Source organism: Hirundo rustica, chromosome 13 (genome assembly GCF_015227805.2).
Source record: "Hirundo rustica isolate bHirRus1 chromosome 13, bHirRus1.pri.v3, whole genome shotgun sequence".
Lineage (NCBI taxonomy): Eukaryota > Metazoa > Chordata > Aves > Passeriformes > Hirundinidae > Hirundo > Hirundo rustica.
This window is the reverse complement of record NC_053462.1, coordinates 17,247,174-17,262,639: the sequence shown is the minus strand read 5'-3', so window position 1 is coordinate 17,262,639 and position 15,466 is coordinate 17,247,174. Positions and strand designations below refer to the sequence as shown.

Below are 15,466 nucleotides of genomic sequence, written 5' to 3'. Positions count from 1 at the left end.
CGCGCTGGCGGCGGCGGCGGGCGGGGGGTCGGGGGGGGGCCGAGCCGAGCGGGGACACTTCGCTCCGGGCCGCCCCCCTCGGCTCGCGGCGGGGTCGGCGGGCGGGGACTGACCCGCGCCGCGGCCAATCCGCGCCCGCCGCGCCGGCCCCGCCCCGCCCGCGCGCCGCCGCCGCGCCGCCATTGGCCGCCGGCCTGACGGCGGGCCCGCCCCCGCCCGCGCGCCGCCGCCGCGCCCCATTGGCCGCCGGGCCGACGGCGGGCCCGCCCCGCGGCTCCGCCCCGCTGCCGTAAAGCCGCGGAGGAACGGGGGGGGGCGGCTTTGCGACAGGGGGCGGCGGCGGCGGTTCCGGCGCTGTGACGGAGCGGAGTTTGGGCCTCGCGGTCCTCCGGGGGCGGGTGAGTGGCGAGCATTGCCGGGCAGCGGCCGCTGGGCAGCGGGGCGAGGACGGGCCCGTGCGCCCCGCGGCTCGGAGTGACTAAGCGGGGCCGCGGGCGTGCGGGCGGGGGGGGGCCGAGAGGCGGGCCTGGAGCGAGGGAGGTGGGGCTGGATGGGATGGGCGGGGCTGTGATGATGTGGGCGTGGTTTGACTGAACAGGGGCGGGCCCGGGGAATGAGGCGGTGGCGGCTGAGGGACAGCGGTCGGGGGAATGTGGAGGAGTCCAGGAAGGGCTGAGAGGAGAGTCCTTGGGGCGCTGAGGCAGCAGCGGGCCGATGAGGGAAGGGTCGTTGGGTGGGTCCGCGGGGTCTCTGCGCTGTGGGGAAGCCGCGCTGGTGAGGCGCAGGAGGCCTGGGCTGCCCTCAGTCCGGCAGCATGGGGCTGTGGGGACTCTGGAGAAGCGGCAGTTCCGTTCTCGCTCTGTCCGCCCCGAGTGTCGCGTGTGGCGAGGGTTCCGATGAGCGTGAGGGGCCGGTGAGGCCGGTCCGGGACTGCCGCTGCCAGCGGTGACTAAAGGCGCTCGGCAGAATTGCAGCCAAAGCATCCGGCGTGCTGAGGTGTCACAGTTAGCAGGGATTGCTCAGCTCAGGTTGTTTGCAAACTCTGGAAGGAAATGAAATTAATTTAGAAGCGTTTACAGTATTTCAGCTCTGTAAAGAAGCTTACTCTTTATTGAGAGATGAGCCTACGAAGCCACTGCAGATTCAAGGAGTCTAAAGTGTATTTTTTTTCCTTAAATGCTATGATCATTTTATTGTAAGGAGACCTGGAGCCTTCCGATTCATACCCAGAGGTCATGGACTGAGGTTTCATTTTGCTTGATCAGATTTTTTTAAGGGAAATAGGGTGGGGCTTTGGATAGTTTCTCTCCAAAAGGTACCTTAAAGCTCATCTCATTCCATCCCCTGCCATGGGCAGGGATACCTTCCACTAACCCAGGTTACTCTAAGCCCTTTCAAGCCTGGCCTTGGACGCTTCCAGGGATCCAGGGACAGCCACAGCTTCTCTGGGCCCCCTGTGTCACTGCCTCACCACCCTCACAGAGAAGAATGTCTTTGTCATTTGATGGCACTAACATAGTTGATATTATTTTTTTCCTTTTTTTACTAACACAAATTACTCACAATGATGCACGGTAACTTGGAGATACAAGTGGTGAAGCATAAGTTTGATTTTGATTCTAAAGCATTATTCATCATGAAAATAACATATAAAACCCCAGTTTTTGGGTTTCTCACTTTTTTCATAGTTCTCTGCGTTTTGCCTGATCACTCTGTATATAGGGTTTTTAGAACTGTTACTTGTCGTTTATGCAGGAGTCTGGCTCTGTGAGGCATTGCCTTAATTGGCTTTTAGATGCTGTCATGAGTAACTCAGATAAATAATACAAATAAAGGTTGGAGTTTGTCACTGCTTTTCTTTACTCTTCAGCTTTGAGCTTTTCACTCTCGTGCTGTGCCTGAAACAAATTTAGTCCTTGTCTGATATTTTCTCCCTCTTTGAAGTAAATGCCTTCAAAATAAGCCCCCTCACTTTTCATTCCCTTCAGTGACTTATGTTTGTGATCTGTTGTCATGTGTGAGTGAGACGTATCTTAAAGATGCTTTTGTAAAGTTTGCAAATTAATGGTGGAACGCAAATGTGTTATGGGAGGATCCAGGAAAGCACAGCCAAAATCATGTGGTGAAGGTGAAATCTCGCAGTGGATGTCCTAGAAAAGTTCTGAATCTCTTCTGCCTTAACCACCGTGCTGGATCGTGTGAATTTGTGCGAGAGATCTCTCCATTGACCACATGAGGTGATAATTCAAGTTGAACTCAAACACAAGTAAATGTGTTGAGATGATTTTACTTTATTAGGTATTCATTTAGGAAGAAATAAAACTCAAGGATAGGAACAATAGGTCTATAAAATATTGAGAGTGATTTCTGAAGAAGTTTTATGAGGTTTCAGGTCATAAATTTACACCTCAAGTAGAATTCTGAAAAGATTCCACAAATGAGAAGGAGATTTATTGCCTGAAATAGCAGATTTGTTCTTAACATCCAGCAAAATGTGGAGTAGGGGGAAGGATGGGGGAAGGGTTCTTGGTGCTATCAGGTGAGGAACATGCTGTAACATTTTGGAGTTTTCAGGTCAGCCCTTGCTGAATGTGTCTTTAAAAATACCACGCCAGAGGGAATTGTAGATCACTCCTGCAGGCAACTTCATGCTCTCAAATTTTAGTTTCTTTTCGGAAGGAAATGCTTTCTGACAGTGGGAGAAGTGATGAGTCAGGGTAGCACATCTTGGTCTCCCTCTAATCCTTTGTGCCTTTGGAAAGCCATTTTGTCAAGACATGCTTCAGTTGCGATGAAAAAAAATCAGGTTGTAAAAATGAAGGTGTAATTTTAATTATTTGATGTTGTTTCTAAAACTTGTGAAGATTATAAGCTAGGAAAAAAAAAGCCTCCTACACTGACTTTTACAACTTCATTGTTTCTCTAATATTCTGCTAAAAAGAAGTAGTAATTTAAAATATTTGGTTGGATGACAAATGCAGGTAGAATTGATATATAGATAGGAAGATCTTTAGAATTTACTTACTGGTTGGAAGACTGAACTGTTTTCTTCCTTTGGTAAGAAAGGGGAAATGTAGTATTTAAATAAAAGCCAACCACAGGTGGGTGGCTGCAGGATTCTGCCTGGAATTCGACCTGGTTGATTATGCCAGACTTAGAGATAAGGATCCAAAAAGTATGAAAATTCCTATAATCAGCTTAAGTCCCACTCCTTACTTCACCATACGTACAGGTAATGAGGTTTGTTGGTTTTAATTAAAAGGGGTCTGGTTAGAGAGCATGTTAAAACTGCTCTAAAAAGATAAATACTGCAGATGAGCATCACTCTCAATGTAGGTGAGAAAAGAAACCCTGATGTTCTTAAGGTTGTTTTTTTTTTCTGGGAAAATGGGGTATCTGTCTGGCCATTTACATACTGGATAGGGAATTGTGAGGGCTTAGGTGCTCACACTTCATGCAGAGATTCAAATTCTTAATAGCTCTTCATTTTAAGCTGTAGCAAATATTCCAGTGCTGTGATTGAAAAATATCTTCCATTGATATGGGGATAAAGATTTTTTTTTTACCTTTCCTAAATATGTTTAAGTAGGGTTTTTTTTTGGCTCTTAATAAATTTCACACTTTGTTTTAAAATAATTTTTTAATTTTCAGCTTCTTAATTGCTGTGCCCTTGAGGTCAGCCCACCTTGAGCCTGTGTGCAGCAAAAGTCAAGACTTGTCCTTCCTTAGGCTTCCATGTTTTTGAGAGCTGTTTCCAGTTCCAGCCTCGCTGGAGCAATGAACGTCGCCAGTTCAGAGGAAAAATTGCATCTGAAATTTTATGTCAGTTTTTGGAGGCATCTGTCACAAAAGAATTTAGGTTCTAGTAGTTTTAGCAATGGAGAGAAAGATCTAATCCAAGTTCTCACATCTTTAGAAGTAGCCCCTAACGATAGTCATCTTTGGGTTTGTTAATTCTAGCAAATGAATTTTGGCATTGGTAATATAACACTGGAACTGTGAACTTCTTCCCAGCATGGTAATTCTTCATTTTTATGTCTCACTGTGACAGTTTTGTGCAGCTGAATTTGCATTTCCAAAACAAGTTTAATAATGGTAGCATTAACTCTAAAAATGCGTTGTTCCCTTATATTTTCTAGTAGCTTGCAAAGTAACAGCAAAATGTTTTATTTATAGGTAACTTAGAAGAGAAATGCCCAGTGGTGCTTCTGTTCCTCTTACTGGATGAAAGTAACTTGGAAGCTGATTTGCAGCGAATAATCAGTGAAGACACACAGCATTTTCTGGAATATTGCATGATCTCATAATGAAGATCTCTCTCCTGCAGCAGATGTATAAGGACGTCCTGGCAGGCATTCCCCTAGCGAGGGAAAGCCATCATTATTCCTCTTTAATTAATCTGTGTCTTGAGCAGCCACCAGAAGGAGATGAACCCTGTCATCAGAAGCTTCTGCCATCTACTGCTGGTGGCATTGAGAGCCATCAGGACACTGATATGTCCGATGTTGTCCCTGCAACAGATGAGTTATCCACCAGCTTTGCAAACATGAGCCCCTCGTTCTGCCCACGAGAGGTGATGCTGCTCCAGCTCACCTTGATCAAAATGATGGTGGCCAAAGCAGAGTCCCAGGAAATTGAGCTCCACGTGAGACAGAAGTACTGTGAAATCTTTGCTCTTCTTCTGAAGGAGGCAAAAATTGACTCAAAATTGGTAACTTCTGAAGGATTTTTTAAAGTTATTATTATTATTTTAAGGAAGGAGAAAAAATAAAAAGGGATGTGCCTTAGATAGTTTTCCTTTTTTTACCTGTCTCCAGATTCACCTGCTTGGTTGTGACGATCGGCTGTTATCTCACATGGCCTCCCAAAGTTTAGCATCTCTTGTGTATTTCCAGCTGAAGGAAGAGGTGAGTGTGGGGTCACTTCACAGCTCAAAACACATCTTAGTGAACCTGTGCCTGCAGGTTATTCCATCTGACTCTACAGCCAAGTGTTTGTATTTTCTGAGAAACTTTGTCAGCTGTGTTAGGAGGAGCCTGGAGTATGGAAGTCAAGAAGATCTGATGTGCAACAGAAGTGTAGAGTGTCTTTATATATAAAAATCTGGAATTTTATGAAACTCATTTCAGGTAAAATGGGGGGTAGATGACCATAATCTCTCTAAGGATGCGATATAGATATTTTTTAAAAAAGCCATTATCTAGACTACCAGTATTTTTACAGTTCTTTGATATCTGTTGGGTGATGCAGTAGATAAAAATAAATAATACCTTCTTGGAAGTTAATCAAATGCTTTGCTATATCTTCTTGTTTGAATATCCCAATTACTTGTTTGTTTTGTTTGGTGTTTTTTTTTATTTGCTGTATATCTAGTGAATATGTATTGCAACCTCCATAGTAGCATCCTGAACACAGATTTGTTTCATGATTGTGTTTGTAATATTTCTTGCCAAGTTGTCTGGGAATTATGACTTCGTATCTGCTCCGTCTACAGAATTATCTGATTTTGGGTAGGTCACATGGCATTAGGTGGTTTGGTTTTCCCTTTTTGGAACATACAACAGGTAATTTCTATTGTATGCATATGTTGCTTCATGCTTGTAATTAAAGACCTAATTAATGGCCCAGGACAGACTTTGTTTCTACCTGTGTTTTGTCTGTGCCTGCATTTGAATCTTTTTAACGTACAACTTCAAATCGTCGTATTACGATTTCATGTAATTTGCATAACAACTGAGCGCATACGTGACTGGCTTTTGAATTATTTCTCTTAGGACGCCTTAAACGTCCCGTGGCTCAGCTTTAGCCTGAACACGCTGCTGGGATTCCCCGGGAATGCCCGGGTGGCCGCTTGCCTGTGGACTCTGGCAGCGGTTCTCAAGGAGACGCTGAAGGACGCGCTCGTACCCGGAGCAGGTACCGGCCGTGCTGCGGCGGTTCCGACACGCGGGTGCCGCCAGGAGGAGCAGCTCCCCCGGAATTCCTCGGGAATAGCTCGGCTCTGGGACAGCCCGCCCTTGTACAGGGGGTGACGAAGTTCTGTTAAAACCTAGTGGTTTAAACGCACCTATATTCTGAATGTAGTCACAACACCGATTTATTTCTTATTTACTGATTTGTCTGTGTCAGTAATGCGCCTCTTGTTGCCGTAGGTCTTCTCAGGAAGTTGTTGGTTCCTCTTGATGCGGTGCTTGAGGGATTCTATAATGCCATCCTGCTCCATCAGTTTGACAGTCACCACTACACTTCACCTTATTCTGAAGCTACAAACAATCTGATCAGTTTTATAGACCTGCTTGAAGCACTTTTGGCTTCCAGAACTGAACTGGAATTACCGCTCAGGTGCCAGAGAATTTTATTTTTGAAAGTTTCTTATGTCCTCAACATTATTAGCTCATCAATTCCTTACATAATCAAGAAGAAATTAATTTTGCTCCTTAAAAAATGTGTCCTTTACAAGTCCAGAGAAGATGCTAAAAGTGGATCACTGTTCTTACAAACCCCATCTTTGTGTGAGGATATGCTTGCACTGAGTAATGCTGTTCTGCAGGTTGTGAATTTGACTTGGCTTAATCAGATCCCACTCAGTGGAAAGTCCAGCTACTTTGGAAGCAGTGAAGCTCCTCCTGGACGCGATTCTCAAGGTGGTTCTGACCAAACTGTTCTCAGAGCCTTAAGTCTGGTTGTGCTTAAAGCGCTGGAATTCAAGATTCACAACTCTGCAACACAAGCAGAAATCAAAGGTAACAATCCATTTACATTTTGTTCATTAAGCAGCAAGAGTTTTAGAGCTTTCAGATTTTGTAGTCACAGCTCATTAAGACTGTAAACAGATTTCAGCTGAATTAGTGGTGGTGGGAGGGAGGAAGGAGAAGACCCACCCAAGAAACTGCTGTTGCCGTGTCCTGCCTAATTAGTTGTCTCCTTTCAATTTTATTAAATCCTTAGCCCTGCAGTATGTTGGGCTTGAAACAGCTGCATTTGGGACTGAAAATTTTTCCTGTTAAGAACATTAAGCCAGCTTGAGACCACCAGGCTCTTCTTCAGCTGGAAAAGAAAAGAGTCCATAGCACAAGCATCTGCTCTATTCAGGGTGGGGTACTGAAAGGAACTGCAGGTAACTCTCTTCTCTTTTCTAAGGTGGAGGTAAAATTTTAGGCACCATTATGCATTTATTTTATTGAAGGTATGAGGCACTACTGTTAGCCAAGCGGTGTAATGAGGCAAAACCAGCTGTGGTATAGAAAGATAAAAATAAGGAAGCTCCAAAGTAAGGCACAGGGAAATTGTGGGACTTAACACAAAGCTACAGAATGACTTGCGTTGGAAAAGGCCTTAAAAATCATCCAGTTCCAACCCCCTGCCATGGCAGGGACACTTTCCATTAAACCAGCTTGCTCTAAGCCCTGTCCAGCTTGGCCTGGACGCTTCAGGGATGGGGCAGCCACAGCTTCTCTGGGCAACCTGTGCCAGGGCCTCACCAGCCTCACAGAAAATAATTTTTTCCTAGTATCCAATCTAACCCTGCCCTCTGGCAGTGGGACATCATTCCCCCTTGTCCTCTTCCTCCAGGCCCTTGTTCAAAGTCCCTCTCCAGTCCTTTTGGAGCATCTTTAGATATGGGAAAGGGGTCTAAGGTCTCCCTAGAGCCCTCTCTTCTCTGGGTGAACACCCCCAGCTCTCCCAGCCTGGCCCCAGAGTATCTTTGGCCACCTCTGGATGCTCTCCAGCAGCTCCACATCCTCCTTATGCAAGTGGTTTGTTCTTCACCCTGACTGACAGGTCTGGCCCTTCCAATTAGCAGGTGTGAGTGTTCCTGCCACAGCTGCTCCCTTGGGCTGGTTTGCTGCAGTGAGGGGCTGGCTGGGGGCAGGAGAAGGGCAGAGCTGCTGCAGTGCCAGGGCTGTGCCCGGAATGCCATGGGAGAGGAGGTGCTGGCTCACACTGGGAGCCAGGGAATTCCTTCTCCTTGCTCCTGCAGCGCCAGGGTGAGGCTTTTTGCCCCAGAGACCTTCCTGGAATGCCATCTTCCCACCTGCCCTTTTCCCACTGAGAGCACCTGATGCTGTATGAATGTGGATGTGCAGATTCTATGATCAAAGCCGAGTGCTGTTCCTGGATTACAGCCCTCGTGGGGAAAATGGAACAGCAGCTCAGAAGCAGCGTTTCTGGTCAGACACCAGTGAGAATGGGCATTCCTGTGTTTACTGATTATGTGGCCAAAACTAATTTCTTTTTAAACAAGGGAAAAATTTTACAGCACTTTAAATACATTGAGGCATTTTAGTAGAAGTTCCAGATGTGAATATTATTTTACTTTTTGTATTTCTGTGCTGGGTAGCAAGCCTAAAATCAATTTTTATCTGTGAAAAAGAGCTACAACTTCCATAACTCATCTTGTGAAACTTTTTCCAGATTTTTGGAAGATGTTATATTTGTGATGTCAGCTGCATTCTTAAAGATTTCTAAGTATTTGTAAAGAATATTTTACTTGTGATCCACCTTCTGAAAACTGTATGGAGACTGAGATTGTATAAGAAAAAGTGAAAAGAAAAACTATAGGCTATATCCATTTTAGATTTCTCTATGCAAGTTTTTTCTCAGAGAAAAACGTTCTCCTTTTTTTTCAGATTCATGACACAAAAATGAGCTTTTTAATTAGATTCAAACACCCCAGCTGTCAAGAGGAATTTCAATTTGAAAGGAATGGTACTTCCTTATTTTAGTGACATTACAGGAAGTGTTTAAAACAAGCACCTAAATGCTTTATTATGCTAACTGCCCTTCCTGGAAGCTGCTTGATCTTCTTGCTATTAACATGGATTAGAGTGGCTTAGCTTTAATTAATTTCAATTTTGAGAGTAATTTCCAGATCTACAGGGAGGATTTTTGGTCTGAAGAGTTACCTATTAATAACAAAGATAATATGATGTTCCTATTATCTGCTGAAAAGAAGAAAGAATCTTAAAGTCAAATGTTAAGGAAAATCATGTAGTGATGCAATACATAAAATTTATTTTAATATTGCAGGGAAGTTTTCTGTTTTCTAAACCTTGAATATATGGTGTTAACATCAAAAACTGCTCTGTAGTATCTCATTAGTATTGAAGGTATAAGTTTTTTGACCTAAGGGTGAGAGTCCCTCTGTCTAATGAATACAGTGATTTTTATGAATAAGCTGCTGCACTAAAATGGCAAGAACTAATCTATAAAATTTGATGCTGTGGTAAATCAGTTGAGCTAAGGAAAAAGCTGGATTCATGAACTCTTATCCACTGTTAATTTAAAAAACAAAGAGCGTGTGTTGTTTGGCAATAAAAAATGTATAGCAAAGTTCATGATTACTTCTCTTTTTTTTTCAGGAGACTTTGAGAGTTCCATGTCCCAGCTGTTGATGTTCTGGAGGAGTCATGGAAAGCCTTCCCCACAGTCTCAGACAGTTGTGCATCACTGTGAGTGGCTCTCCTTGGTTTTCATGGAGCAGGATGATGACATGTGGGAAGCTGCTAAAGCTTTATTACTCATCTATTTAAAATTTGATAGGTCAGTGTACATTTATTTTTTTTTTTCCTGACAGAACTGTGAAGAACTGTGCTTTAGTGAGGTTACTGTGGCGTTCCCATTGGTTGCTTTTGTTGGAAGGAAAATTATTTTTTAATAATTTAAAATCCCCTAAACCTCAGGATGATGTAATAATGTGTGGTGTAAGAGCTGATAAATTAAGTCTTTTTTTGGATGGAAATGAGAGTTGTGAAAGTTTTCTACTGAATAATTTATCATATCCTGTAATTCGGGATAATTGACTTCATGTCTAAAATAGTGGTTAGACAGATAAAAAGCAAGATTACAACACTGAATGTTTGACAAGAATGGAATATTGGAATGAAACTTCAATAATTCAGGTACTTCTGGCAAAGTTTATAAAGATTGGCCCTATGGGAGTTCCAGCTACTTGATAAAAATCGTTACTGCTAACAACTGAAAAGTGTTCTTCATGGATTTTTCCTGGATGTACAATGCTCCATTGTTGTTTAAATTACCATACAAGATATTATCCTGATTTATACAAGGCCCTCAAGCGGGATGATAGTGCAAGTAGTACCTTAGATACACACGGTTCTTAGACACTTAACTACAAACAGGCTCCTCTTCCAGTGTGTGTAGCATTCTGAAAGTTAGTTTGAATTCAGGTTAACAGAACTATTTAAAAAAGATTGTTTCATGCTTATATTAAAGCACAGTTTATGTGTTGTAATTTTGTTCATTGCAGAAGGTTTCCTAAGGAGTGCCTTTTAAGGCCTGCTTTAAGTGCTTTGCCTTCCTGAGCTCCTGGCCCCACCTGCCTTCATTCTATCTCACTCTGATACAAAAACTTCTCTTTTTGTTCTTACTTTTTCACAAAATTAAAAAAGAGCTAGAATTCATCTTCTGGATATTGCTGCTTTAAAAGAAAAGTAAACTGCCATTGAATTATTTCCTGGCTTACTTTTCAGGTTACAGTGTGATGCTGCTGATAACCCAAGCCAAAAAGAGGAGGAATCCTGGGAGTTCCTTGTGCATGCAGGTGGATATAACCCACACTGTATCTTTTTATTTTTTCTGGAAAAGATTGCGTTTGATTCCACTGTACTTCTAGATTTTTTGATTTCATCAGAAACTTGCTTTCTGGAGTACTTGGTCAGGTACTTAAAGCTTCTTGGGAAGGAGTGGCATCAGTTTGTAGCTGTCTGTAACCATTTCGATACCAGGCACGGCGCTTTGCACCCGGTTCGTTCTGTCAAGTCACCGCACCGAGAAAAGCAAAGCTGCGTGACTGGGGAGAGTTTGCAAAATGCTGTTTGTGAAACAGAACCATGGGCTGCGGTGTCTTTGGCTCCTTCTCACGACTGCCCGGTGTTTACAGCACAGCAGGGTGATAATGAGGCTGCAGAGTGGAACCAGTGTGACTCACTGACCGGCGCTGATAGCGCTTCCCTGCTCGGGTCCCTTCAAAGCCTGGTTAATTATGACAGCTCAGAGGACTCGGAGGTGGAATCAGATGGAAAAGAGTGCTTGGTAAACACAAGACAATTGCCTTCAAACAATGAGGGTGAGGTGAGGAGGAGGGAAACTGGTTGCAGCTGCAGAGATGATGACCAGAATCCACGAACATCTGAAGTGTCACCTCCGAAACCGAAGGGATGTCCTACCTCATCCTGTTGGACTTGTATGGCATCTTCAGATAACATTGCTCCCCTAAGAGTAATGCTTTACAAATCAACAAAGTGTTTGGAAGAGCTGCAAGAGGCTATTTCGAGATTGCAGAGAAGGAATCTTTTCCCATATAATCCATCTGCGTTGTTGAAACTACTCAGCCACGTTGAGGAGATGAGTAAATCTATGAATCTACAATAATCCAAAGTGTTCTTGTGGGGTTTTTTTAACAAGTTCACCAGGGAGTATTTCCATGAGATTGATGACTTCTAAAACTCATGCCTCTTGCACTCATCAGTGCACTTAAGCTCAGGCAAAGTGAACATGGATTCGGTTGGCACCCTAAAAATCTGAAATTACATCCCATGATATGATCCATGACCTAAGGGTCCTAAGCTCATTCATGATATGTATGTCAGTGTACAAAGATTAGTTGTTGTATATTCACCATTTTCAAATAAATAACTCATGTGAAAGTGTTTCAAGAAAATATGATATTTAAAGTGTTGTCAATTATACTTCATGTCATTCTATTCTTGAGTTCGTTGCCAGATTGGTAGTGGTTTATGGACTACAGGGCAAAGTTAATGCAACCCTTGACTGCTTAGAAGTTGGGCTAAATAAAATAATATAGTTGGGGACAGTTTACTATTTATCCTGTGTGTTTTGCATTGGTGCATTGCTCAAAGTGGACCTTCAGATGTCTATGTTCCTTTAATTAAAAGGTAGGTGAAATTTAAGCATATATTGTCTATGGAAAACTTTAGTTGAGCATTATATCTTTAATTAAGCTTAGGTAATGCAGAAGGGACACTCCAACAGGTTTTTTTGTATCCATCATGCATTACCTAGAAATATAGGATGTATATTTAATAAATTGAAATCAGAAAGAGAATTAGAAAGGAAGTGACTCCAGTGGAGTGGGACAGATACTGAAGATGCTAAATTATTATATCTTTTATTAGATGTAATTTGAATAACCTGAAAAGTGAGTGTCTGAGAGTTTGCCTGGGGGAGTGAGTTCAGAGCAGGATCCAAGGCATCTTAACCTGCAGCTTGTAATGATCTGCCACGAGTTAGGCACTGGGCAAGTACTGACAACAGGAATACTGGAAAAACCTCAGACCTCTTCACAGCTGTGGGAAGCAGGTTTCCTTTTAGGATCTTCTCTTGAAGGTAAGTGCTCTGTTCTGTCTGAGAACAAGTGCTCTCTTCCCTTTGAATAGAAACTTTATGTTAAAATAAATACTGAGATAAGATGGATACTGGATCAGGTTGCTGACCTTCAAATCTCTGTGGTCATTTTCTAGGTTAGTCTTTATCCCTGAGCTGGTGAATCGATGCAATTGGGAGAGAAAGAAAACCGTGTGTAGCTTATGGAATCCTTTAGCTGGCAGTTCCAGTGCTCTGCAGTGCCACTGGAATGGCATGAATTCACAGACAAGGAGGTTTGCACCTCAGTCTTACTCCTTCAGTATTTTAGGTAGGAAGGAGATCTGAATATTCTGGGTGTTTGTACGATGGTTCCTTCCTGAGATCAAGACAGCTGTAATGCAGAGTGGGAATGTCAAGGAATGGAAACCTTTCCATTCCTGCCTGCAGTTACTGTAGTTAAGAACTAACCTGGAGTTGTCCAGGGCAGCAATGTGCCTGGCTTCTCTTTATGTTCAAGCTATAGCTGCTGAGCTGCTCATTTCTGTCAGGATAAAAATCCCTCTGGGCATTCAGAGATGCAGCTCCAGACAACTTGGGATTTTTTTAGTTCAAACACAGGAAGTGCCATGGGTGAGGTGTTTGAGCAAGAGTTTCTCAAGTACACAATTTTCGAAGTAGGTAGGTACTTATATTTCAGAGAAATCCTTTCCGGTATCCTCACTCCTTTTCTAATCAGCCTTTGCTGACTAGTTTATTTTAATTGAGTAATTCCACTGTTTGCACTGAACATAGGATTGTTCAGCATTTCTTTTTCTATACTTTGCAGCAGTATCTCTGACACTGATATGACAGGCTGAGTGGGAAAGGTAGAATAGAGTGATAATTTTGGATAAGTCTTATTTTTCAGGGATTACTACAACTATATAAGCTTTTATGAAGAGTTTAGACATCTCAGAACAGTGTGTCGAATGTAGCAAAAAATGTAGGATCCCATAACCTGATTTTTTTTAAATACAGCAAATCCAATTGCAGTCCAATTGTATTTATTTCTTACAGGCTTGAGGCTGTTTGCCCACCTGGTTATTAGAAGCAGTCATTCCCACATTTCCCTTCTCAGAAAGCCTTTGCTTTAATTCTCAGAATGTTTAAGTTGTAAAAGTGGGTATATATAGTTTAAATATACCTTAATGTGTTGATATTTTACCATTTATGACTTGAGATGGAGTTAAATTGATGAGTCAGGGTTTTTAAAATTGCACTCAAATTGAGGGTGAGCCATGAAGGTGGATTGGAGTTCTTTGTATTCTGTATTGAGAAAACCAACCACTAAAAAAGCACCTTGCTAAAGAATTTGTATTTTAATCAATTGGTGAGTATACAGAGTGGTTTGGTTAGGTGTTGGTTGGGTTTTTTCAATGATACAAAGGTTTTAGGCACAGCAGTTATTTCATGTGCTAGAGCAAATTAATTCAGCTGCAGAACCTGTTACCGATGTTAGGTTGTAACTTGGGAATTAGGTAGTGATTACCAGGAGATCAATGTACCTTACCTTTGGGTATCAATAGCTGTCAACTTTTCTTGTATTATTTCAAAGCAAGACACAGAACAAATCAGGTGACCGGTGTGGAGACAGTTTTCTATCTGAGGACTCCTGAAATGTTCAGTTTGCCGTTAATGCAGTTGTTTGCTTCAACATCTGTAGAATAATTTAAGCTTTCATAAGGTAAGCAGTTAGCACTAGAAGTTGCTTACAGGATGTGCTTTTTAAAAAACATGTTTTAACTTTTTAACTGAATGTTTGCAGAGCTTGATTGCAGCTACAGCTGAATCCAGGTGGCTCCACTGTTGCGGTTCTTCAAGCTGGATTTTCTCCAATATTTTTATGGCTGCTTTCCATTCTACTTTTAAGACTCGTAGTACAAGTTTTAATCCTGTAATACAAGAATAAAAACCAACCTTGGGAACCTCTATACTTGCAGTATGCTTGTAAAGCTGGGAATAGGGAGCCTTGGTTTTTCCCTGGTTTATCACTGTAGGATAAGCTTTGTTTGTATTTCTTGCAGAGTCAGTCTGAGATGGTTTCTGAAGTCAGTATCAGAGATTTATCACAGTGTCAGTAGGAGTGAAAATATTGTGGTCATAACAACGTTACTTCTGTGTATTTTCCCTTAGAGTTATCCTAATGAGTTTGTAAATTCTTGCTGTATTTTGTTCAAGCCTTCTGGGCCACCTGGTTCACTCTGAAACCTTGTTAGAAGCCAGAATGGATAGCAGGCAATCTTTGACTGTCTCTACCTCCACAGCAGGCATGCACCTGGACTTGGCTGAGAAACATCTCAGGGACTTCAGCTTTGTCATGTCGTTATCTTCTTAAATGTTGTGTAAATGAGTTTGTGATAACTGACAGAGTTGCTCTTTAATGGACCAGCTGGCTTGGTGCTGGCTTACATCAGGAATGGAAGGAATAAAATATATTTTATGGTAGAAATCTTGCATGGAGAATTACAATATCCTTAGTTACTTCTGGTTCCTACTTTCCCTGGGCTGCAAAACATGAGTTTTGCCAGTCAGCAGTGTTCTTCTAGGGGGGAGATTTGAAAAAAAAAAAAAAAAAAAAAAGAAAATTATTTCTTGTAAAAAATAGCAGACACAGCCTCAAAAGTGAGCACTGCTGAGTGTTGGCTTCCCTAAAGTTTGTAGGGAAGATTTCCAGGTCCATATTCTGAAATTGTCAGGAATTGTAGCTGCTAATTGGAGTTGTCCAGCTATCTACCCCATTTCATCCTAGTTCTTGAGAGTTAAAAATGAGTATTTTCTGTGGAACTTCAAAGAAGTTCCAAATGCCCTTAGCATTTGGAGGAAGTAGTAGCCACATATTAATACATGAATAATAATTTGAAGTCTATTTTGCAAAGGAACGTATATTGGTTAAGTAAAAAACACAAATTACGAAATCCTATATCCTTATATTTTTCCTTGCTGGAAAGGAAAAAGCTTTATCTTCAAGGGTCACCTTTCCAGGGTTTGTCAGATCTTGGAGTAACTTTGTCACTACAGAGCTTTCATGGCTCTTTCATGCAGGGATTTAACTGAAATAGAAATTAATGCTATCTGGATA

General features: G+C 42.3%; 2 protein-coding genes across 10 annotated transcripts in view; both read left to right on the top strand.

Annotated features, from left to right (window-relative positions):
• The first annotated feature begins 299 nt into the window (after positions 1–299).
• On the top strand, positions 300–12,546 carry LINS1 (lines homolog 1). 9 transcript variants are annotated; one of them, XR_009208293.1, is made up of 8 exons: positions 300–398; positions 4,177–4,711; positions 4,818–4,907; positions 5,775–5,916; positions 6,153–6,743; positions 6,949–7,117; positions 9,363–9,452; positions 10,494–10,538. XR_009208293.1 is itself a non-coding variant. In XM_040077428.2 (8 exons), exons 2-8 carry the CDS (start codon positions 4,307–4,309, stop codon positions 12,506–12,508), a joined length of 1,485 nt encoding a protein of 494 aa, XP_039933362.1. In that variant the 5' UTR covers positions 300–398; positions 4,177–4,306; the 3' UTR covers positions 12,509–12,546. The 9 variants fall into 9 exon arrangements, 8 of the variants coding, with proteins under 8 accessions (XP_039933362.1, XP_039933365.1, XP_039933361.1 ...); XM_040077428.2 differs by lacking the exon at positions 6,949–7,117 and adding an exon at positions 12,504–12,546 and having other exon boundaries at positions 9,363–9,543; positions 10,494–10,564; XM_040077431.2 differs by lacking the exon at positions 6,949–7,117 and adding an exon at positions 12,159–12,285 and having other exon boundaries at positions 10,494–10,564.
• The window catches only part of CERS3 (ceramide synthase 3), a 43,109-nt gene continuing 39,875 nt past the window's right edge, over positions 12,233–15,466 (top strand). Inside the window, exon 1 of the mRNA XM_040077433.2 lies at positions 12,233–12,369. The gene's annotated coding sequence lies outside the window, so the exon portion shown is untranslated. The remainder of the gene's footprint in view (positions 12,370–15,466) is intronic.

Coding starts and splice junctions, on each gene's coding strand:
- LINS1 (XM_040077425.1), top strand. CDS start 4,307: ATGAAGATCTCTCTCCTGCAGCAGATGTATAAGGACGTCCTGGCAGGC. Junction 4,712..4,817: donor CAAAAATTGACTCAAAATTG/GTAACTTCTGAA, acceptor ACCTGTCTCCAG/ATTCACCTGCTTGGTTGTGA. Junction 6,744..9,362: donor AACACAAGCAGAAATCAAAG/GTAACAATCCAT, acceptor TTTTTTTTTCAG/GAGACTTTGAGAGTTCCATG.